This window comes from Gorilla gorilla, chromosome 18 (assembly GCF_029281585.2).
Source record: "Gorilla gorilla gorilla isolate KB3781 chromosome 18, NHGRI_mGorGor1-v2.1_pri, whole genome shotgun sequence".
Lineage (NCBI taxonomy): Eukaryota > Metazoa > Chordata > Mammalia > Primates > Hominidae > Gorilla > Gorilla gorilla.
In genome coordinates, this window is record NC_073242.2 from 15821340 (window position 1) to 15845743 (window position 24404).

Genomic DNA, 24404 nt, shown 5'->3' on the forward strand with positions numbered 1-24404 from the left:
ACCCAGTAGGCAAGTTAACCATGTTTTGAAGTTACCAGTAACCCTGGGGCACCACCATAGCCACTGTCCACAAAACACAAGAGGAGAACATTTTAGGGGGAAAAAATTGCTACTTAGTGCTCAAAAAACACAAAGTAGCCATCAGGAAACAACCAAACAAAACAAACAAAACATTTACTTTCCAACTTCATTCCTTTAATGTTGTGGTATAGGATTTTCTTTTTTTTAATTAAAATCAGACTCTGGGCCAGGCACAGTGGCTCATGCCTATAATCTCAGCAATTTGGGGGGCTGAGGTGGGTGGATCACTTGAGGCCAGGAGTTCCAGACCAGCCTGGCCAACCCCGTCTCTACTGAAAGATACAAAAATTAGCCGGGCATAGTGGTGGGTGCCTATAACCCCATCCACTCAGGAGGCTGAGGCAGGAGAATCGCTTGAGCCTTGGAGGTGGAAGTTGCAGTGAGCTGAGATAATGCCACTGCACTCCAGCCTGGGTGACAGAGTGAGACTCTGTCTCCAACAAATAAATAAAAATAAAAATAAAATTAGACTCTGTATCGGGAACTGCCTAGGCTCACATCCTCCTTCTGACCACTTACCAGTTGTGAATCCGTGTGCAAGGAACCTGCTCTCTCTGTGCCTCCTGTTCTTGTCTCCAACGTGAGGATCATAATTACCAGTAGCACTCCTGCCCCAGAGGGGCTGAGGCATTAAACGAGTCCATATGTAGAAAGCACTTAAAAGGGTGCCGGGCACACAACTGCACCCTGTAGGTATTTGTAATATTATCATTAGTTACTTTTCCATAAAGGATAAGACAGTAGATGCTTTTTACACTGGAGGCCACACCATCTCTCCTGCAAATATTCACCTCTGCCCTTGGAGTGCAGAAGTGGCTGTAGACCATACTAAGCAAACAGGCATGGTATTCCTCCAATAAAACTCTATTTATGGCTGCTGACATTTGAACTGCATGTCATTTTCATATGTCATGAAATAGTATCCTTCTGATTTTTTTTTTTTTTTTGAGACAGAGTCTCACTGTGTTGCCCAGGCTTTGGTGCAATGGCACAACTTCGGCTCACTGCAACCTCCACCTCCCAGGTTCAAGCAATTCTCCAGCCTCAGCCTCCTGAGTAGCTGGGATTACAAGCGTGCACCATGACATCTGGCTAATTTTTGTATTTTTAGTAGAGACTGGGTTTCACCATGTTGGCTGGGCTGGTCCTGAACTCCTGACCTCAGATGATCTGCCAGCCTTGACCTCCCAAAGTGCTGGGATTACGGGCATGAGCCACTGTGCCTGGCCTTGTAAAAACTGTTAATGGCATTTTGATTGTAATTGCTGAATATTCCAAAAAAACCTCGAATGCTCATGCATATGATTGTTTTTGCTAGGGCTAGGGGCCAGGACCTTTTCCAGTGTCTTCACCTTGTATTCCAGGGCCTTGCAAACAATAGGCAGGTGCTTAGCAATTACAACATAAGGCACTCAGACAGGGCTTGATGTGCAGTACATAAATGTCATCATTAGGAAGAAAGAGAGGGAGAGAGGGAGAACTGGAAAATTCAGGGCAATTGATCACGTTGACCCCACCGTTGCTAAAAATCAGATGAGACCAGGCGGGGCACGGTGGCTCACGCCTGTAATCCCAGCACTTTGGGAGGTCAAGGCCGGCAGAACACTTGAGGTCAGGAGTTCAAGACCAGCCTGGCCAACATGGCAAAACCCTGTCTCTACTGAAAATATAAAAATTAGCCGGGCATGGTGGCATGTGCCTGTAATCCCAGCTACTAGGGAGGCTGAGGCAGGAGAATCACTTGAACCCGGGAGGTGGAGGTTGCAGTGAGCTGAGATCACATCACTGCACTGCAGCCTGGGCGACAGAGCGAGACTCCTTCTAAAAAAAACAAAAAAATTAGATGAGACCAACAAGGTATCCATAGAGAATGCACCATGTTACTTCGCTTGTGTACTTTTCCTGCCTCTTGGTAGACAGTTCCTAACATCACCGTGAGGTCTTGGTGAAGGAGGAGTGGACACTGAGGTTGCTACAGTTTAATGATACCATTTTTCCCCCAGACAGAGATGTTCATCTTCTGCTCACATTCCTTGAGTGTTTTTCCAAGCCCTGCTGTGGGCTGGTGTTTACCCTCTGGGCACTTCTCCATTGAGCCACTAGGTAGCGCCATTGCCCCATAAATGAAACAAACTGGCCCAAGGTTAGAAAATAGTGTTCCCAGGCCAGGTGGGGTGGCTCAAACCTGTAATATCAGCACTTTGGGAGGCTGAGGCGGGTGGATCACTTGAGGCCAGGAGTTCGAGACCAGCCTGGGCAACGTGGCGAAACCCCGTCTCTACTAAAAATACAAAAATTAGCCGAGTGACACACGCCTGTAATCCCAGCTACTCAGGAGGCTGAGACAGGAGAATCGCTTGGGAAGCGGAGGTTGCAGTGAGCCAAGATCATGAGACTGCACTCCAGCCTGGGTCACAGAACAAGAATCCATCTCAAAATAAATAAATAAATAAATAAATAAACGTAATGTTCCTAAGGAATGAGAGGGGAAACTGAGGCACACAGACTGGAGTTGGGGTGGGCTTGTCAAGAGAATGGGTCCAAATAACCTGTGAAGAAATCTCAGAAAGTCACAGCAACTTAAAAATCATTTATTCTACCCCCCACTTCCACATTTTCCAGATATAGAAACCAAAGCTGAGAGGGGGAAGATAACTATCCCAAAATCACCACGTTGGTGGGGGAGCAGGGTTGCCAGAGAAAACACAGGACATTCGGTGAAGTGTGAGTTTCAGACAAACGGAAGAATTTCTCAGTGTATGTCCCAAATATTTCACGAGACTTAGACTAAAACCTTATTCACTCTTTATCTTCAAATGTAACTGGGCATTCTGTATGATGATTTACTAAATCTGACAACCCTTGCGAGGGATGAAATGAAGATTAGGAAAATAATTAAACGCAATAAGAGAAAATGCCAAATGAGAACAACTCTATTCCCATTTTGCAGACAAGAGAATTGCACCTGAGGGAGGTGACTTGCCCCAAGGCCACACTCAAAACTCTCAGGGTCAGGATTTGAACCAGGTCCTGATTCCATAGGTCTCAACTTTACTGTTGTGGCTGGGAACACCCCCCAGTCCCACTCGTGTGTGTGCACAATCTGTCTTGAATATAACTCTCTCCCTATCGTGTAAGAGGGCTCTTTCCCTCCCTGACATTGAAGGACCCCACCTTCAGCAGGCATCTCCTGACACAGCAGACCCCCATGAGCACAGATCCCTGGGACCTGGTGGCTGCCCTTATCAGATTCCCTGACATCCCCATCTTAGGACCCAAGTCTGACCACCTTTGGGATCTGCAGCTGTGTTACAGAAAAGGGGTCCTGATCCAGATCCCAAGAGAGGGTTCTTGGATCTCATGCAAGAAAGAATTCAGGGCGAGTCCATAAAGTGAAAGCAAGTGTTTGTTTGTTTTTTGAGATGGAGTCTCACTCTGCCGCCCAGGCTGGAGTGCAGTGGTGCGATCGTGGCTCACTGTAAGCTCCGCCTCCCGGGTTCAAGCTATTCTCCTGCCTCAGCCTCTCGAGTAGCTGGGATCACAGGTGCCCACCACCACACCTGGCTAGTTTTTATATTTTTAGTAGAGACTGTGTTTCACTATGTTGGCCAGGCTGGTCTCGAACTCCTGACCTCAGGTGATCCGCCCGCCTCCGGCCTCCCAAAGTGCTGGGATTACAGGCATGATCCACCGTGCCCGGCCAAAAGCAAGTGTTTTAGTAAAGTAAAGATCTAAAAGAATGGCTACTCCATAGAGAGAGCAACCCAGAGGGCTGCTGGTTGCCCATTTTTATGGTTATTTCTTGATGATATGCTAAACAAGGGGTGGATTATTCATGCCTTTCCTTCTTAGACCATATAGGGTAACTTCCTGATGTTGCCATGGCATTTGTAAACTGTCATGGCGCTGGTGGAGTGTAGCAGTGAGGATGACGGGAGGTCACTCTCGTAGCCATCTTGGTTTTGGTGGGATTTGGCCGCCTTCTTTACTGCAACCTGTTTTATCAGGAAGGTCTTTGTGACCTGTATCTTGTGCCGACGTCCTATCTCATCCTGTGACTTACAATACCTTAACCGTCTGGGAATGCAGCCCAGTAGGTCTCAGCCTCATTTTACCCAGCCCCTATTCAAGATGGAGTTGCTCTGGTTCACGTGCCTCTGAGAGCTGGGCTCCTCGGGATCTCCTGACATCCTGCCCCTTCTGTGCCCAGCTCCTGGGGCCCTCCGCCCTCACTGCCATCGCTGTCTTCCTGAGCCTCCTCCCTCTGAATTTCTTCATCACCAAGAAAAGGAACCACCATCAGGTTTGGCTTTTGGGAAAGGGACGGACCAGGCAGGAAGCAGGGAGGAAGCCACAGGTCCTGGTGTGGGAGATGGGGAGGGGAGAGCTGAGTGCGAGCCCACGGGTCTGGCTTTGTTCTTGTCGTCTGTGAGCTGCCCATCACTCAGACCTGCACCCCCTCCCCCTACCGTCTCAATGGACAGTGGCTCCGTCCCTCCAATGTTCAGGCCACAGGCCCTGGGTCAGTTCAATGCCTTTTTCTCTCACATCCCATCTGTCAGCAGATTTGCTTGGCATCACCTTCAAAATGCATCCAAAATGTCACACTTCCCAGCATAGGTTCTCCAAACCCCATGATCTCTAACCCAGGTCACAGCAGCAAGCCCCTGGCTCACTCCCCGCTTCTGCCCTCAGCCTCTCTCCACTCCCAGCCAGAGGAGACCTATGCAAACCAAATACGTTGTACCCCTCCTCTACTCAGACCCACGGCGGCCCCATTTTCCTCAGACTGAGCCAAACACCCCACAGTGGCCCACCAGGCCCGCCCTGAGCTGGCCTTATTGCTTCCAACCTCACCTTCTACCCGTCTCCCCTCCTTCCCTGCCTTTCCCCACACATCTCCCATCCTCAAACGTGCCCGATCTCACACATCCCTGCAGGCCTTCGCTTTAGCTGTTCCCTCCGCCTGGATCACCCTCACTCCCGAAGACCCTCTGTCACCTCCCTGCAGTCAGGGCGGCTTCCCTCACCACCCTCCAGCAAGGAAACGGCATGTCCATCCCTCTCCTCCCAGCAGCAGCCTCTCCTTTGCCTGCCCTGGGATTGTTTTTGCTTTTCTCCCCCCGTAGCACTTCCCACATCCTACAGGGTCCTACAGGAAGCACCCGGCAGGGTTGATTGCCTTGTTCTCCTTAACTGGAAGCTTTGCAACAGCACAGGCCACTGACTGTGGCCAACTCGGCATCTAGTTAGTGCTTGGCAGGCAGAAGGTTCTCAGTAAGTGTTTGTGAACTATGGAAGAAAGGAGGGAGGGAAGAAGGAAAGGAGGAGAGGAAGGAGGGAGGGGAAGGAGAGAAAAGGAGGGAGGGAAGGAAAGATAGGAAAGGGGAGGAAGGACAGAGGGAAGGAGGGAAGGAAAGAATTGGAGGAAGAGAAGGAATGAGGGAGAGAAGGAAGAAAGGGGGGAGGGAGGGAAGGAAATAAAAGGAAAGAGGGCAGAAAGCAAAGGAAAGAGGAAGAAAGGAGATAGGGAAGGAAGGAAAGAAAAGGCGGGAAACAGAGAGGGAGAGATGGGGGATGGAGGGAAGGAACTTATTTCCTCTCTTGGCCCAGCTGTCCCAGTGTCCGTCTGTCACCTGGGCTGTTTCTCCAGCCTCCTGTGTGGACTCCTCTAAAACATTCTAGGCCGAGCACAGTGGCTGACACCTGTAATCCCAGCACTTTGGGAGGCCGAGGCAGGCAGATCACCTGAGGTCAGGAGTTCAAAACCAGCCTGGCCAACATGGCATAACCCTGCCTCCACCAAAAATACAAAATTTAGCCGGGCGTGGTGGCGGGCGCCTGTAATCCCAGCTACTCGGGAGGCTCAGGCAGGAGAATCGCTTGAACCCAGGAGGCGGAGGTTACAGTGAGCCGAGACCGCACCACTGCACTCCAGCCTGGGCGACAGAGGAAGACTCGGTCTCAAAAAGTAAAACCTTCTCCAGGCAGCTGCCCCTCTGATGATGCCCCCCGCCCCATGGTGAAGCACAGGAGACCCTGAATTCCTCTGCCTGACTTTAAAGTGCCAAGTGACCCTGCCCATACGCTCCTCTGGTCACACTGAGTGTCCTCTGAGTCATGCTATTCCCTATGCCTGGGTTTTAGCTGCCCCCGCCACCCCCCTACCCCCCAGCCCCCACCCCCCACCCCCATCTCAAGCCCCTCCCCTCCCTCTTCTCCAGCTCCATCCCCCCATCCTCTGCCTGCTCAGCACGCACTTCCTGGTCATTTAAGATTTAGCTCAGGCTGTAATCCCAGCATTTTAGGAGGCTGAGGGCAGAGGATCACTTGAGCCCAGGAGCTCGAGGCCAACCTGGGCAACATAGCGAGACCCCAACTCCACAAAAAATGTAAAAGGTAAAAAAAAAAAAAAAGACGTAGCTCAGGCATCAACCACCTCCAGGTAGCCTTCCTGATGGTGTCATACCCAGGTGGGCTCAGGCTGCCTCTGTTCTCCGGGCATCAGAGGCTTCCTCCGTGGGGCACATTGTCCCAGGGGCACTCCTGCCGAAGTCCAGGTACAGGATGATGGTGGTTGGACCAGGAGTGAGGGTCAGAGATGCTGAGAGGCAGACAGGTTTGGGACGCAGTTTGGTGAGATGAATGGGATTTGCTGAAGGGTGGCTGTCAGGGCGCAGGGAAGAATTCTCAACTGTCCCTGTCTTCATCTCTCTTTTTCCCTCCGATCCCAGGAGGAGCAAATGAGGCAGAAGGACTCACGGGCACGGCTCACCAGCTCTATCCTCAGGAACTCGAAGACCATCAAGTTCCATGGCTGGGAGGGAGCCTTTCTGGACAGAGTCCTGGGCATCCGAGGCCAGGAGCTGGGCGCCTTGCGGACCTCCGGCCTCCTCTTCTCTGTGTCGCTGGTGTCCTTCCAAGTGTCTACATTTCTGGTGACGTCACTCTAGTCTCTATGCTGAGCAGCACTGGGGAAGGAGTGCGGGGGTCGGGGCAGGGTGAGGTAGGTGGAGCCCCCCAGATCCTACCACCCTGTCCATCAAAACCCACTCATTCTGGATCCTGTTCTCTCTGGGTCCCTGCTGTCTTCTACAAGAACTAATTAATCATATTATTCTAGCAAAGGTGGCAGTGGCTGATAAAGTCTGCTGAACTCTCAGAGAGAGTTCCAGGCTTCTACCAATGTGGGGAGGAGGGTACAGATGCAGGGGGGTGGCAGAGGTAGAATCCTGGGTCAGAGTGACTTCCCTGATCCTGGCCAGCAGATGTCCATAGCCACCCCGTCACTGGACGTGATCCTTGTCCTGCCATTCTGTAATTTATTTCATATTGCTGTCAGAACAACCTTCCTAAACCACAGTTTTAAAAAATTTGATACATAGGCTGGGTGTGGTGGCTCATGCCTGTCGTCCCAATACTTTGGGAGGCCGAGGTGGGTGGATCACCTGAGGTCAGGAGTTCAAGACCAGCCTGGCCAACATGGTGAAACCCTGTCTCTACTAAAAATACAAAAACCAGCTGGTTGCAGTGGCGGGCGCCTGTAATCCCAGCTACTTGGGAGTCTGAGGCAGGAGAATCACTTGAACCCAGGAGGCAGAGGTTGCAGTGAGCCGAGATCATGCCACTGTACTCCAGCCTGGGCGACAGAGCAAGACTTCATCTCAAAAAAAAAAAAGCACCACAAATGGCACCAACACCTAGAGCCCTCAAGTGCTGCTCCTGCCTGCAACTTTAGAGTCGTCTTCCAAGGGACTCTAGAATCACAAGTTCCACCACGTCTAGAACAACAGGGCTACCAAGATCAAAAACTCTGCTGTCCCCCGATGCCTGGAACCTAGAGGCATTAGGTTCTCCCCTAGGTTCTAGTGACGCCTAGAGCCGTGGGGCTGCGCACTCATCACCATTAGCAATGCGCTCTGTCTTTAGAGAGAGCCTTATGTAGCTTATGACTGCGGAGAGGACATGTGTTAGCAGGACTGGGAGTGGGATCTACGGAGGGAAGCACATGCGGACATGGCGGGTGGGCCACATGGACCGTGCAGGCACCACAGCTTGCCCAGGCTGCCCTATCCATGCTTGCGTGTCTCACTGTTGCCCCACGTGTCCCCCCCACCCCCCAGGTCGCACTGGTGGTGTTTGCTGTCCACACTCTGGTGGCCGAGAATGCTATGGATGCAGAGAAAGCCTTTGTGACTCTCACAGTTCTCAACATCCTCAACAAGGCCCAGGCTTTCCTGCCCTTCTCCATCCACTCCCTCGTCCAGGTGAGGTGGGTGCAAGGGCTGGAGCCATCCTGGGAGAGTGCGTGGGCTACACCTGGCTCCAGCTTCCCTACCCCTGCCATTTGCAGAGGAGAGGGAAGACAGAGTGGGAGGGAGAGGGATGGTGTGGAGCTGGAAAAGAGGCGGGTAGGGGCAAGAACAGAGGCGGGCAGAGAGTACAGCAAATACATGTGGAAGGGGTCAGCCTGTGGAGGGCAATGTGCAGACCTTTCCACACACACCCTCAGAACATGCATACTTGTCCATCTGCCCAGCAATTCCACATACAAGCAATCATGTCAGTTTCCTTTTTTATACAAAGCGATTTTGTTTCTCTTCCTTTGCTATCTCTAGTCCTTTCAGCATGATGAAAACAAGAAACGGCGGCATACCTGAGCCATCTCCATGTTTTTTATTTTTTATTTTTATTTATTTATTTATTTGAGATGGAGTCTCACTCTGTCACCCAGGCTGGAGTGCAGTGGTGCAATCTCGGCTCACTGCAAGATCTACCTCGCAGATTCAAGTGATTCTCCTGCCCCAGCCTGCCAAGTAGCTGGGACCACAGGCATGCACGACCATGCCCAGCTAATTTTTTTTTTTTTTTTTTTTTGTATTTTTAGTAGAGATGAGATTTCACCATGTTGGCCAGGCAGGTCTTGAACTGCTGACCTCAGGTGATCTGCCCACCTTGGCCTCCCAAAGTGCTGATTACAGACATGAGCCACTGCACCCAGTCTTATTTATTTATTTATTTATTGTGTTTTTAGTAGAGACAGGGTTTCACCATGTTGGCCAGGCCAGGCTGGTCTTGAACTGCCGACCTCATGTAATAAACCCGCCTCGGCCTCCCAAAGGGCTAGGATTACAGGCATGAGCCACCGCGCCCGGCCGCCTTATTTATTTATTTATTTATTTATTTATTTATTTAATTTATTTATTTATTGAGACAGTGTCTCACTCTGTCACCCAGGCTGGAGTGCAGTGGCACGATCTCAGCTCACTGCATGCTCAAACTCCTGGACTCAAGTGATGCTTCTACCTCCCAGCCTCCTGAGTAGCTGGGACTACAGGCATGGGCCACCACATCCGGCTAATTTTTTAAATTTTTTGTAGAAACAAAGAGTCTTGCTATGTTCCCCAGGTCTCCAACTCCTGGCCTCAAGTGATCCTCCTGCACTTGGCTTCCCAAAGTGCTGGGATTACCGGCATGAGCCGCTGCACCTGGCCTAATCTCTATTTTAACGACTGGTCTCTTTCTTCCCCGAAGATGGGTTTGTAACTGGGAGAGAGCGCCCCCAGGTGGACAACATTTGAAATTGTTCCACATAATGGCTTGATAACCTTATTGGAAAAGCCACCATCCTCTTCCCAGATCTTGTCTGCAGAATGGCAGCTGGCTTGCTTCGGTGTCACTGATTTGTAGGATCGCAGAGGTGGGAGATCACCACCATCAAGGTCACCACTCGGGCTGCATCGTTTCCCATGAACTAGAAAGCTTTGTCCTCACGCCTCCTATGCACAGAGCTTGGTAGACAGGAAGCTGCTGCCACACATCTTGAGACACCGACACCCAAAACCCGAGTTCTTTGCTCTTCTTGCTGGGTGACCTGCGGCTTCGGTTTTCCTAGGCCCGGGTGTCCTTTGACCGTCTGGTCGCCTTCCTCTGCCTGGAAGAAGTTGACCCTGGTGCCGTAGACTCAAGTTCCTCTGGAAGCGGTGAGTGCTGAGTCTGGCAGGAGGGGTGTGGGAGGGGAGGGGGATGTGGGGGCCACCCCGGCCCATAATGGCAAGCCAGCATCAGCACTGGGGGGAGATGGAGGCTGCGGGCAATGGATGACACGTGCAGATCACGCCATCTGCGTGTCACTTGGAAACTGGCACCGTGCTGCTCTTCTTTCTGCTAGCCATTCAGCGACCACTCACTGAGCGCCCACTTTGTACCATCCTGGGTGTACAACAGGGAACACTCTAACACAGTGGTCCCCAAGCTTTTTGGCACCAGGGACTGGTTTTGTGGAAGACAGTTTTCCCACGGACCGGGGCGAGGCGCGTGGTTTTGGGGTGATTCAAACACATTCCATTTATTGTGCCCTTTATTATTATTACATTGTGCTATATAATGAAATAATTATACAACTCACCATAACGTGGAACCAGTGGGAGCCCTGAGCTTGCTTTCCGGCAACTAGATGGCCCCAAAGCTGGTGATGGGAGACAGAGATCATCAGGCATTAGATTCTTATAAGGAACACGCAACCCAGATTCCTCACATGCACAGTTCACAAGTGTTCATGCTCCTATGAGAATCTATTGCTGCTGCTGATTTGGCAGGAGGTGGAGCTCAGGCGGTGATGGGAGTGATGGGGAGTGGCTGTAAACACAGATGACACTCTGCTCACCTGCCCTGCGCTCACCTCCTGCTGTATGGCCCAGTTCCTAAGAGGCTGCAGACTGGTACCAGTCTATGGCCTGGGGGTTGAGGACTCCTGCTCTAACAGACCAGGTCCTTGTCCTCATGCAGAAAGTCCCAGGTAATAAGCATGACAGCATTTTGATCAAGCTGGAAAATAGCAACATTTCAAGCACCATTGCACGATGAGACTTACCAAGCTCAAGTTACCTGGGCTTCCCCCTCCACCCCATCCTTCTTTTATGCCACGGGCCAAGACACCCTCCCCCTTGTTGCACTGAAGAACCTGGGCTAACCGTGTACCTGGAAAACACCCACATAGTGGTAAGAAGCCGAGCCTGTGGCATTCAACTGCCTAGATCCAAATCCCAGCCCCAGCACTGACTAGCTGGGTGATCCTGACAAGTAGATCATCTCTCTGAGCTTCCGTGTTCCCATCTCCAAAATGGGCATGTTAATCATTATAGCAGCTAATTGTGAGGATGAATTTAATTGATCTGGGCTAAGCCATGAGAGCTTTGATTTTTAGAAAATCTTTCAGGCGATTCTAACTACGTCTTAAGGATCAAGAACCACTAATCTAATTACACTTGTTATCACAGTGAAATAATAATAATTATTATTTGTAGTAGTATTATTTTAGAGACACAGTCTTACTCTGTCATCCAGGCTGGAGTGCAGTGGTGCAATCTTGGTTCACTGCAACCTCCGCCTCCTGGGTTCAAACAATTCTCCTGCCTTAGCCTCTCGAGTAGCTGCGATTACAGGCGCCCACCACCACGCCTGGCTAATTTTTGTATTTTTTGGTAGAGGCAGGGTTTTGCCATGTTGGCCAGGCTGGTCTCAAACTCCTGACCTCAAGTGATCCTACCACTTCTGCTTCCTAAAGTGCTGGGATTACAGGCATGAGCCACTGTGCCGGCCACAGTGAAATTAATAACACCCCCTTCACTCTGGGAAGGCTGGGATTTGATGATAATTTATTTCAGAAATTCACTAACTTTTTCCATAAATGACCAGATTGTGCATATTTTAGGCCTGTGGGCCACACAGTCTCTGTCACAACTGCTCAAAGCATGAAATATAGAAATGAATGGATGTGGCCGTGTTCCAATAAAACTTTATTTATAAGAAAAGGCAGCAGGCAGGATTTGGTCTCTGGGCCACAGTTTGCCTCCCCCTGGATTATGTAGCCATGGGACACGGACAGAACAAGAACCCTGCGGGGTCACACACAAGCCAGTGAGTAGCAGGGCAATTTGTTCAGTGGGAGAGATTTCTTCCTGCAGCCTCTGCCCCTGGGGGGGCGGGGGATGGTGCCTGGGGGCCTCTCCGATGCAGAGGCCGGCCAGGTCAGGGGTCTCCTGTAAATGGCCTCTTGTGCCCTGCAGCTGCCGGGAAGGATTGCATCACCATACACAGTGCCACCTTCGCCTGGTCCCAGGAAAGCCCTCCCTGCCTCCACAGGTACAGAACGACACCCGTAGTAACCAGCCTCATGTTTTTAGGGAGAAGATGCGTGGGGCTCCTGCTGCCTCCCACCTGAGAGGTGGTGTAGGTTTCCAGCCTGGGACTGGAGGGTGGGTTAGGCTGGGCTGGGGCTCTGCCGGGGAGGTTCTCAGGATACATCTCTACCTCCTGAAGCTGGGGACCTGTACAGCATAGACCAGTATCTCCTGCAGATGGGGACCAGGGCATCTGAGCCTCCCCCATTAGGGGGAGACACCCCTGTGCTCCCAGGCCGGCCAAGACGATGCCAAGGGAGGGCTGGCCGAGAGGAGCCCCGAGGTTCAGCCCTATCAGCTGTGCTCACTTTTGTGCCTTCTGTATCAGTCCGAGGTCATGATCACCTATAGTCTCCAACTCTATCGCTTGGTCTTTGTGGCCAAAAATCTCAGCCAGCCCTGAAACTCCCTAAGAAGAGAAGGAATATGCCCCAGGTAGTATTTGTATTGGTTGTCATTCACTCACTTCATCGATAGAGCACTAGGTATGGGCCACGCTCTGTTCTAGGTATTGGGGATAGGGCGAAGGAAACAGACAAGGGCCCTGCTCTCTTGGGGTGACATGCTGATAGAGGTGAGGCCCAAACAGAAAACCAGAGCAAGGGAACAGAGTACGATGGCATGTCTAGCGAGGGAAGGCTTTGCATTCAAGCCGAGATCATAAGGAAGGAGTGTCTGGGAGAAGAGCTGTCTTTTTTTTTTTTTTTTTTTTTGAAACAGAGTCTTGCTCTGTCACGCAGGCTGGAGTGCAGTGGCATGATCTTGGCTCACTGCAACCTCCACCTTCCGGATTCAAGCAATTCTCCTGCCTCAGCCTCCCGAGTAGCTGGGATTACAGGCGCATGCTACCACACCCAGCTAATTTTTGTATTTTTAGTAGAGATGGGTTTTACCATGTTCGTCAGGCTGGTCTCCAACTCCTGACCTCAAGTGATCCACCTGCCTCAGTTCCCAAAGGACTGGGATTACAGGCATGAGCCACCGTGCCCGGCCTGAGAGAAGAACCTTCTAGGCGGTGGGAATGGCATCAGCAAAGGTCCTGGGGCAGGAGAGTGCCTGGACCTGGGTTCCTCAACCTCGGCACGGTTGATATTTTGGGCTGAAACTTCTTTGTCGGGGGCTGTCGTGTGCATTGTGGGTTGTTTAGCAGACCCCCGATGTCTACCCACTAGATGCCAGCAGCACCCCCTACTGGTTGTGACATCCAAAAATATCTCTAGATCTTGCCAAATGACTCCTGGGGAATGCAGTCACCCCCAGGTGAGAACCACTGGCCTATCGTGTTCAAGAAACAGCAAGGAGGTCAGCAAGGCCAGGGCCGAGCAGCTGAGGCACAGAGCGGAAGGAGGCGGGAGATGTCATTCCTGATCGTCAGGACTTTAGCTCTGACTCTGAGTGAAATGGGAGTGCTGGCGGGTTTAGCTGGGAAGTGTCATGATCTGACTTGGGTTTTAACAGATCCCTCTGGTCATCGGGTGGAGGATGTGCTGCGGGACACGGACAGGAGTGGGGCGGGACCAAGAGTAGGGGGAGGGAGGGAGGAAAGAGCCTATTTATCGCAAGAGCCAAGGCAGGAGGCCAGGCTGGTGAAACCCTCAGGCTAGAGTCAACTCTGTGTGTGTGTGTGTGGTGTGCATGTGTGCACACATGTATGCGTGTGAGCATGGATTGATTGGGTATGTGCATGCACTTGTGTGTGTGTGGATGCGTGCCCACATTGTGTTGCTTTGCACGCTAGCATGCTTGTATGAGTGTGCAAATGTGCATGCATGTGTGCACGCTTTGTGTGTGTGTGTGTGTGTGAACATGCACAGATGTGCACAGGATGGTTCCTCAAATAGCTAGACAAGGACTGGGAAAAAGAACAGCCCCACAGGTCCTCTTGGAGACTCCCAGAGCAGGAAAGCTCAGCTCCGTCTGGGGCTCATCCTTCCTCACAGAGGCGGGCTGAACCCTAACCAAGGTCATGTCTCCCCTCTTGCGTGTCCAGAATAAACCTCACAGTGCCCCAGGGCTGTCTGCTGGCTGTTGTCGGTCCAGTGGGGGCAGGGAAGTCCTCCCTGCTGTCCGCCCTCCTTGGGGAGCTGTCAAAGGTGGAGGGGTTCGTGAGCATCGAGGTGAGGCCACCCCCAGCCTGTCTGCTAGGATGTCCCCATCCTGAAAGTCCCACTTCCTCGCTGCCTTCCCACCCTCCCCATCCCAGCCAAGTTCACTTTCACTCATTCTCTCCACCTCTCACCCACCACTGAGAGCCCAGCTCCCACTGCTCCTCAAAACCTATCCCACCTCTGTCCCCATCATCCTCCTGTGACCAAAGTAAGTTGTGTTTTAGGGTGCTGTGGCCTACGTGCCCCAGGAGGCCTGGGTGCAGAACACCTCTGTGGTAGAGAATGTGTGCTTCGGGCAGGAGCTGGACCCACCCTGGCTGGAGAGAGTTCTAGAAGCCTGTGCCCTGCAGCCAGATGTGGACAGCTTCCCTGAGGGGGTCCACACTTCAATTGGGGAGCAGGTGAGAGTTTGGGGGTCTTTTTGGGACAGGGAGACATTGCAGTTGGGAGTCATTTGGGTCCCCGACTCATCATGGGCAGTATGATGGAGAAATGGGAGGAATGGTTAGGGAAGCAGCGGAGAAAAAGGGCTCAGCTCAGCGTCAAGCACATGCTAGGTGCTCAATACGTAATCATTAATTGATAAGCAGAAATAGACACAAAGAGAGAGGCAGGGAGTTGTGGCAGGGATTGGCAGTGAGGAGCTCTCTGACAACTGAGAGTGAGAAGACCTAGACTCCTGTCTTACTCTGCCCTGCCTTGCTGAGTAATGTTGGTGTAATTGCTTCCCCTCTCTGGGCCTCACCAAGGGGTCTGGACAGAGATGTCCAAGAAACAGGATATATGCATCTGGAGCTATGGATTGGGCAGGGGTTGGCAAACTGTGACCCCAAGCCAAATCCAGCCCACCATTTGTGGTTTTGTTTTTTGTTTTGTTTTGGAGACAGAGTCTTGCTCTGTTGCACAGGCTGGCATGCAGTGATGCAATCTCGGCTCACTGCAACCTCCGCCTCCCACGTTCAAGGAATTCTCACACCTCAGCCTCCTGAGTAGCTGGAATTACAGGCTCATGCCACCACACCTGGCTAATTTTTATATTTTTAGTAGAGACAGGGTTTCACCATGTTGGCCAGGCTGGTCTCAAACTCCGGACCTCAGGTGATCTCCCCATTTACCTCAGAGACAAAGCCCAAGTCATGACAATCCCTGGCAAGGTCCCTGTGACCTGGCTCTGGTATCCATTAGCCCCATCTCCCATCATCATCTCTCAGCTTTACTGCAGCCACCTTAGTCTCTGTGATATTCCCTGATCCCCCACAGCACACTCTGGCCCCAGGGCCTTTGCACTGCTGTTCCCTCTGCTGGAAAGCTCTCCCCAGGAGTTCCCAGGGCTCATCCCTCACTTCTATTACCTTCACAGAGAGGCCTTTCCTGACCACCTTATCTACCACCACAGCCACCCTGCTAATGTTAGTGCACCCTACACCTGCACCTGCTTCTTCTCTTTTTTTTTTTTTTTTTTCTGAGACGGAGTCTCGCTCTGTTGCCCAGGCTGGAGTGCAGTGGCACAATCTTGGCTCACTGTAACCTCCACCTCCTGAGTTCAAGCATTCCTCCCACCTCAACCTCATGAGTAGTTGAAGCAATCCTCCCACTTCAGCCTCATGAGTAGCTAGAATTACAGCCATGTGCCACCACAACTGGCTAATTTTTTTTTGTACTTTTAGTAGAGATGGGGTTTCACCATGTTGGCCAGGCTGGTCTCGAACTGCTAACCTCAAGTGATCCACCCAGCTCCGCCTCCCAAAGTGCTGGGATTACAGGCGTGAGCCACCGCACCTGGCTCCCCCGCTTTAGTATTTATTCTTCATAGCACTTTCCACCTGATGTGCTGTCTGTGTTACTTGTTTATGGATTGCCTGTCTCTGTCCCCTTCATGAGAATGATGGATCCACTAAGAGAGCAGCAACTTTGTTTTGCTCATTGCTGTTTCCCCAGAGCCTAGAACCATGCCCGGTTTATGATAACGAGGCAGTAGTTATTAGTGGAATGACTGAATGTAAGAATGAATGAATGGCTGGGTACGGTGGCTCATGCCTGTAATCCCAGCACTTTGGGAAGCCAAGGCGGGAGGGTTGCTTGAGGTCAGGAGTTTGAGACCAGCCTGGCCAACATGGTGAAGCCCCATCTCTACTAAAAATACAAAAATTAGCCGGGCATGGTGGCGTACCTGTAATCCCAGCTACTTGGGAGGCTGAGGCAGGAGAATCGCTTGAACCCAGTAGGCAGAGGTTGCAGTGAGCCGAGATCAAGCCATTGCACTCCAGCCTGGGTGACAGAGTGGAACTCCATCTCAAAAATAAATAAAAATAAGTTCTAAAAGAATGAATGAAAGACAAGAAGGCCTAGATAGAAGGAATAAGTTAAAGTAATCAATAGCACACAAGGGAAATTATAGTTAATGATCATTTACTTGTATGTTTCAAGATAGCTAGAAGAGAAGAATTGTTGTGTTCCCAATACAAAAGATGAATATTTGAGGTGATGACTATCTCAGTTACCCTGATTTGATCATTACATATTGTCTACAGCAGGGGTCCCCAACCCCCGGGCCATGGATCAGCACCAGTCTGTGGCCTGTTAGGAACTGGGCAGGCAGCACAGCAGGAGGTGGGCAGAGGGCAGGCGAGTGAGGTTTCATCTGTATTTACAGCCATTCCTTATTGTTCCCATCACCGCCTGAGCTCCACCTCCTGTCAGATCAGTGGCAGCGTTAGATTCTCATAGGAGCACAAACCCTACTGTAAACTGCACATGTGAGGGATCTTATGAGAATCTAATGCCTGATGATCTGTCACTGCTTCCCATCATCCCCAGAAGGGACTATCTAGTTTCAGGAAAACAGGCTCAGGGCTCCCACTGATACTGCATGATGGTGAGTCATTATATATTACAATGTAATAATAATACAAGTAGGCCGGGCGCAGTGGCTCACGCCTGTAATCCCAGCACTTTGGGAGGCCAAGGTGGGTGGATCACCTGAGGGCAGGAGTTCGAGACCAGCCTGGCCAACATGGTGAAACCCCATCTCTACTAAAAATACAGAAACTAGCCAGGCGTGGTAGTGGGTGCCTGTAATTCCAGCTACTCAGGAGGCTGAGGCAGGAGAATTGCTTGAACCCAGGAGGCAGAGGTTGCAGTGAGTCAAGATCATGCCATTGCACTCCAGCCTGGGTGACAAGAGCAAAACTCCATCTCAATAATAACAACGACAACAACAGTAATAATAATAAAAGTGCACAATAAACGTAATGTGCTTGAATCATCCTGAAACCATCCCCCGGACCATCCCCCTGCCCCCAGGTCCATGGAAAAATTGTCTTCTACAAGACTGGTCCCTGGTGCCAAAAAGGCTGGGGACCACTGCCCTATAGGTATCCAAATACCACTTGTGCCCCTCAAATAGTTACACCTATTACATAGCAATAAAAACTAAAAGAAAACAATTAAAATTTAAAATAAAAAAGTAGGACTGAAAAGCTGCCACTGGATGAGGGAACAGGGAAATGGATGGTGGTCTCAATGGAGAAAGGGGAACAGGAGTTGGACTCAAAGGGATACAGAGAGTGAGCAGGAGGAGACAGAGTGGATTGGGAAGTGTAGGTAACTCCTCCAGGAAGTGTGCCTGGGAAGTGGAGAAGTGAGGTCGGGTAAGGATGGAGGCATTGTTGGCTTGAGAGCGAGTGCCTTGGAAGCTGGGCCTGTCCCCAGGGAATAGGCATGTTGCGCTGTACCTCACCCTGATGGGCAGGTGTGCCCTGACCTGCCGCAGCCTGGGCACCCCAGTTTCACCCTGTAGATGCTGACTCAGGCCACTGTTCCTTTTGTGGCCACAGGGCATGAATCTCTCCGGAGGCCAGAAGCAGCGGCTGAGCCTGGCCCGGGCTGTATACAGAAAGGCAGCTGTGTACCTGCTGGATGACCCCCTGGCGGCCCTGGATGCCCACGTTGGCCAACATGTCTTCAACCAGGTCATTGGGCCTGGTGGGCTACTCCGGGGAACAGTAAGTTTGGGAACATGTGTCAGACAGCACAGGGCAAAGGCAGAGGAAGCACTTAGCATCCAGTCCTAACCCAAGTTTATCTCACCTCCCCCTTCCACTTGAGTCCAATTTTCCTCTTTGTATTGGTCAGCTTTTGCTGTGACAATGCTATGTAACAAACAACCCCCAGATCCCAGCAGCTTACAACAGCAGGTGTTTCTTCCTTATGGATCTGTGATTTAACTACTACAGCTTTGCCTTGGATGATTGGCCAGGGTCAGATGTACTCCTTGTCTTCTTGTTTTGAGACGCAGGCTAAGGGAGTCCCCTCTGTTTCTCTATTTGGATATGCTGTTTACAAGAAAGGCGGCAGGAGCACAAGAAGGGGAGCTGTCCCCACTCTGAGTCCAGGGACAATACCCCCACCCCAACCCCCAGCTCAGGAGGCTGGCCAAGCACATGTGTGTAACTTTTTTCTTTTTTCTTTTTTTTTTGAGACGGAGTCTCGCTCTGTCTTTCAGTCTGGAGGGTAGTGGTGCGATCTCTGCTCACTGGAAGCTCTGCCGCCCGGGTTCACGCCATTCTCCTGCCTCAGCCTCCCGAGTAGCTGGGACTACAGGTGCCCGCCACCACGCCCGGCTAATTTTTTGTATTTTTAGTAGAGACAGGGCTTAGCTGTGTCAGCCAGGTTGGTCTCGAACTTCTGGCCTCAAGTGATCCACATGCTTTGGCTTCCCAGTGTTGGGATTACAGGCATGAGCCACTGCACCCGGCCACATGTGTGTAACTTCTACCCCTTCCCTGCCCAGACACGGATTCTCGTGACGCACGCACTCCACATCCTGCCCCAGGCTGATTGGATCATAGTGCTGGCAAATGGGGCCATCGCAGAGATGGGTTCCTACCAGGAGCTTCTGCAGAGGAAGGGGGCCCTCATGTGTCTTCTGGATCAAGCCAGACAGCCAGGAGATATAGGAGAAGGAGGTACTAGGTGGGCTTTGCTGATTCTCCATGCCTGGCTCCTGCCACCCTTGGGGGAAAAGGCTCAAATGGTCCTACTGGCATGAATGGAGTGCTCTGGTCACACCCTGTCTGCAGGCCTAGGCCTGGAAGCAGACAGCTCTCTTAATAGGTCACCTTTCTCCAAGAATAGCCAATAACACCATCTATGAGCCAGGGGCTGTGCTAAGTGCTTCTGTAAAAAATACACTATTTCATTTGATTCTCACAGTACCCCCAGAGGCATGTGAAGTTATTGCTGTCATTTTACAGATGAGCAAACTGAGGCAAAGAGAGTTAAATCACTTGCCCAAGGTCACAAGATTAGAACTTGAGTATGTCCAGCTCCAGAGTCTATGCTTGCAGTTGCTATGGAGACAGCCCAAGAAGGACTTTGATGCCTAGAAAGCTACACCATGCTAGCTAGGGTTTCTAATAATCCAAAAAAACAGTGTGCTGGATACATGGCAAGGTTCTGGAAGTAAAGTTGCCAAGCCAAGCTCACCCACAATGACTGAAAAGTAGCAACTAACAGCACATCACAGAGGTTAGCTCATTTAATCAACATAATGCCCCTGTGAGGCTGGTACTAGAATCATTTCCATTTCACAGATGAGGAAACTGAGGCCCAGAAGTTAAGGAACTAGTCCCAGGTTACATGGCTTGTAAGTGGCAGCACTGGAATTTGAACCCAAGCAACTTGATTCCAGAGAATGTGTTTTTTAATCGCTACACTCTATACTATCCTTTCACGACAAAGCAAGGATTCACATCCAGGTCTCCCTCAATCTCAGGCTTTGCTTCTTCTGAGAACATCTGCTTAGCACTGGCCCACCCTGGTTAAAACCTTAAGTGTTGATTCACAATGTCACAGTCCTGAAGCTTGAAGATAGAACTTGCCTGTTTGTATTGGTCAGCTTTTGCTGTGATGATGCTGTGTAACAAATAGCCCCCCAAATCTTAGCAGCTTACAGTAGCAGTTATTTGTTGCTTACAGGTCTGTGGTTAAACTACTACAGATCTGCTTTCAGTTACTGGCCACACCTGGGGGATAGTGGTGGGGAGGTGTCCTTCCTAGGGGAGATGGTACCTGAGGGTAGGTGAGAGTTAGCCAGAAAAGAGCATTCTAGACACAAGGAACTGCTTGAGCAAGGCTGTTGGGGGAAACAGAGGTAACTTGACTTTGTACAGTGTTAAATGCTGTTTTTCCAACCTCAAGTTCATAGTAGGTGCTCAGTTATCACTGATTGAAGAAATGAATGAGTGAGTGAATGCCTGAAGGATGTTCCTGGAAGAACTCAGAGTGGGGTGTTGAGAGAGGTTGCTGGAGAGGTGGCAGGAGCCAGATCAGGGGAAATGGATGGTCAGAGCGGTTAAGGCCACATAGTCAGTGGGTGTCAAAGTGGGTGTCTGGGCCGTGTTGTGTGACAGGACTCTTGACCTTGCAGAAACAGAACCTGGGACCAGCACCAAGGACCCCAGAGGCACCTCTGCAGGCAGGAGGCCCGAGCTTAGACGCGAGAGGTGAGTCCACCATGGCGCCACACTCAGAAGGGCACAGGCTGAAGCTGAAGTAGCTGAAGGGACCACCCGCATCTCGGGCAGTTAGGCGGGCAACCAAAACCATTATGGATAGAGAACCTGCTGCAGTCCCCCCATGGTGCCCTGCTGAGGGATAATTTACCAAAATTGGTCCAGTTAGCCAAGATGATTAGGCCCCCATAAGTCCAGTTCATGGAATGAACAATATGCCTTCCAATTGATGGATGTCTTCAAGTGGGCCGAGGCCAGCTTGCTGGAGTTGTCTGAGTGCTGCAATAGGGCAGGACTGGTTCCTCCCCATAGCTGTAAACCACCATGTCAGGCCCGGCCACTTATGCTTTGACAGGCTGGCTACGCACAGGGCTTGGGTCTGTATGCACAGCATCACTTGACGCTGGCCAGAACACGTGGGCAAGGGGCCAGGAGGAGGCCTCCGGTCCCCTCTTTTCTCAGCTCCCTCCAGCCAGGACACAGCTGGGCTCACTGTGGAGCTGTCTGCAGCAGAAGGACCTGCTGCCTGATACTCTCCCCTCTTAATGAGAGGGGTCTTGGGAAGCAGAACAACAGGCCACTGATACCAGATGGCCTGAGCTTAAGTGCCTGCTATACAGGGGTGGTGGGCGGCAGCGATCTTGAGGGGCCTCAGTCCCCGGGGACCATTGGGGCTGACCCCCATCCCAGCTAGCCACCCTGAGGGCACTTCTCAATCACACACACACTGAGAAATCCCACCACCTTCACAGCGCACAAGAATCTGAAGTAAGATCAGATGGATAGGTAGTCATGTTAAAAGAAAACCAGTAGACACATTAAGGCTGGGCACGGTGGCTCACACCTGTAATCCCAGCACTTTGGGAAGCTGAAGCGGGTGGATCACTAGTGGTCCGGAGTTCGAGACCAGCCTGGCCAACATGGTGAACCCGTCTCTACTAAAAATAAAAAATAAGTAAATTAAAAAAAAAAAGCTGGCGTGGTGGCATGTGCCTGTAGTCCCAGCTACTCGAGAGGCTGAGGCACGAGAATCGCTTGAACCTCGGAGGCGGAGGTTGCAGTGAGCCGAGATTGTGCCAAATTAACCTCTAGCAAATTTAATGTGTCTGAGGTTTTTTGTTTTTGTGGGGGGGTTTTTTTGAGACAGAATCTTGCTCTGTCGCCCAGGCTGGAGTGCAATGGCACAATCTCGGCTCACTGCAATCCCCGTCTCCCAGGTTCAAGCAATTCTCATGCCTCAGTCTCTTGAGTAGCTGGGACTACAGGCACATGTGACCAGGCCCAGCTAATTTTTGTATTTTTAGTAGAGACAGGGTTTTGCCATGTTGTCCAGGATGGTCTCAAACTCCTGACCTCAGGTGTTCCACCTGCCTCAGCCTCCCAAAGTGCTGGGATTACACGCGTGAGCCACTGCACCTGGCTAACAGAGGTTAACTAAGCAAAGAATGATCCGCACATCGGGCAGTTCCTGAACCAGAATACGTCCAGAGAGGCTCTGGTACAGCCACGGGGTCAAAGATTAATAGACAGAAAAAGGAAGGTGAAGGACAGAAAACAGAAGTGAGGTACAGAAACAGCCAGATTGGTTACAGCTCAGCATTTGCTTTATTGGAACATGGTTTGAACAGTTGGTTGCCTTTGATTGGCTGAAACTCAGTGATTGACACAGGAGTAGGTTGCAGTCTGTTTGAGTCCAATTAGGTTACAGTTCACTATGTACAGGGAAAACCTTTAGGCCAAACTTAAAATATGTAAGGAGGCAGCTTTGGGCTAACCTTAATTTAATAGAAGGTAGGTAGACATGTATATGTAGATATACAGGTATGTAGATGAATGGATAAATGGATGGATGGATAGATAGATAATATTCCTATTTTTACAGCTGAGGAAACTGAGGCACAGAGGTTAAGTCAGCCCACTCATCCACAGATAAAACATTCAAAGAGTCTTTAGCATCTGAATTGTGCATAATTTATATTCTGCCAGTTGGACTGACAAATCTGATGGTATACAGTAGGAGCAAAACAATTGCACAAAAGCTTAAGCCAAAATAAAAATTCTGAGAACAGGCTGGGCGTGGTGGCTCATGCCTGTAATCCCAGCACTTTGGGAGGCTGAGGCAGGTGGATTGCTTGAGCTCAGGAGTTTGAGACCAACCTGGGCAATGTAGCAAGACCCCATCTCAAAAAAAAAAAAAGAAAGAAAATTCTGAGAACAGAGTTCCAATGGTGGGCAAGTTAAGTTCATCCTGTGAATTGGCATCAGAAGAATGGGCTTGCTTGACCCTGGGGTAATAGATGGCATTTAGCTGGGTACCATATGGGAAGAAGGGAAGTGTGATATCTGGTCAGTATTCTGTTAGATAAATGAATGAATGAATGAGTACAGAGTGTACCCAGAGCTCAGTGGCTGTCAGTGGGCCTGAGGGTTAGGCACATACACCCCACCATTGGGAGAGACACTGACTTTGTCTTCATTTCCTCTAAATGACAGGTCCATCAAGTCAGTCCTTGAGAAGGACCGTACCACTTCAGAAGCCCAGACAGAGGTTCCTCTAGATGACCCTGACAGGGCAGGATGGCCAGCAGGAAAGGACAGCATCCAATACGGCAGGGTAACCACCAGCTTCACCCACCCCTCCGCACCCACTGCTGCCACCTCCAGGGGCCCAAGTCCTCCCACCCAATGTAGCACTTGGCAGTGATACTCACCTTTCTTGAGCACCTACTATGTGCCAGTAGCATTCTAGACGTTCATTTTCTTAATCCTCACAGCCACCCTAAAAAATAGATATGACAGCTCTATTTCAGACATAAAGAAACTGAATTCTTTTAAAATTTATTTTATTTTGATTTTGAGAAAGTGGCTCGCTCACTCACCCAGGCTGGACCACAGTGATGTAATCATAGCTCGCTGCAGCCTCGACCTCCTGGGCTCAAGCAATCCTCCTACCTCAGTCTCTCAAGTAGCTGGGACTACAGGCGTGTGCCACCATGCCCAGCTAATGTTTGTATTTTCAGTAGAGATGGGTTTTGCCATGTTGCCCAGGTTGGTCTCGAACTCCTGGGCTCAAGTGATCCTCTGGCCTCTGCCTCCCAAAGTGCTGGGGTTACAGGTGTGAGCCACTGTGCCCAGTCAAGAAACTGAAGTCTTAAAGAGTTAAGAGACTTGTTTGTGTTTTCATAGCTAGCCTGGGACACAACCTGGGACTCAAATCTGGGACTCAAATCTAGGCCAGTCTGAGTCTGAAGCTTACACTGTTTCTCATCTTCTATACTGCTATGTATCTCCACCCACCTACTTACCCATCCCGTCATCCACCTAGATGCTCATCCACCCACCCACCTATCCATCCCACTCACCCATTTATCCATCCCATCCATTCACCTACCCACTGATTTATCCATCCCACCCACTCATTTCTCCATCCCACCGTCTCATTTATCCATCCCACCCACCCATTTATCCATCCCACCCCCTCATTTATCCATCCTACCCACCCACCCATTCATTTATCC

General features: G+C 50.7%; 1 protein-coding gene across 2 annotated transcripts in view; it reads left to right on the forward strand.

The window, feature by feature from the left end:
* LOC115933209 (ATP-binding cassette sub-family C member 6-like) overlaps positions 1-23684 on the forward strand; it is a 47468-nt gene extending 23784 nt beyond the window's left edge. For both annotated transcript variants that reach the window (XM_063699515.1, XM_063699514.1), the window contains exons 11-21: positions 4292-4384; positions 6816-7019; positions 8205-8348; positions 9977-10064; positions 12150-12225; positions 14254-14380; positions 14596-14772; positions 18208-18375; positions 19164-19338; positions 20802-20877; positions 23380-23684. In XM_063699515.1, coding sequence (XP_063555585.1) covers positions 4292-4384; positions 6816-7019; positions 8205-8348; positions 9977-10064; positions 12150-12225; positions 14254-14380; positions 14596-14772; positions 18208-18375; positions 19164-19338; positions 20802-20877; positions 23380-23590 — 1539 coding nt within the window. In that variant the 3' untranslated portion in view covers positions 23591-23684. The remainder of the gene's footprint in view (positions 1-4291; positions 4385-6815; positions 7020-8204; positions 8349-9976; positions 10065-12149; positions 12226-14253; positions 14381-14595; positions 14773-18207; positions 18376-19163; positions 19339-20801; positions 20878-23379) is intronic.
* Positions 23685-24404: the final 720 nt, after the last annotated feature.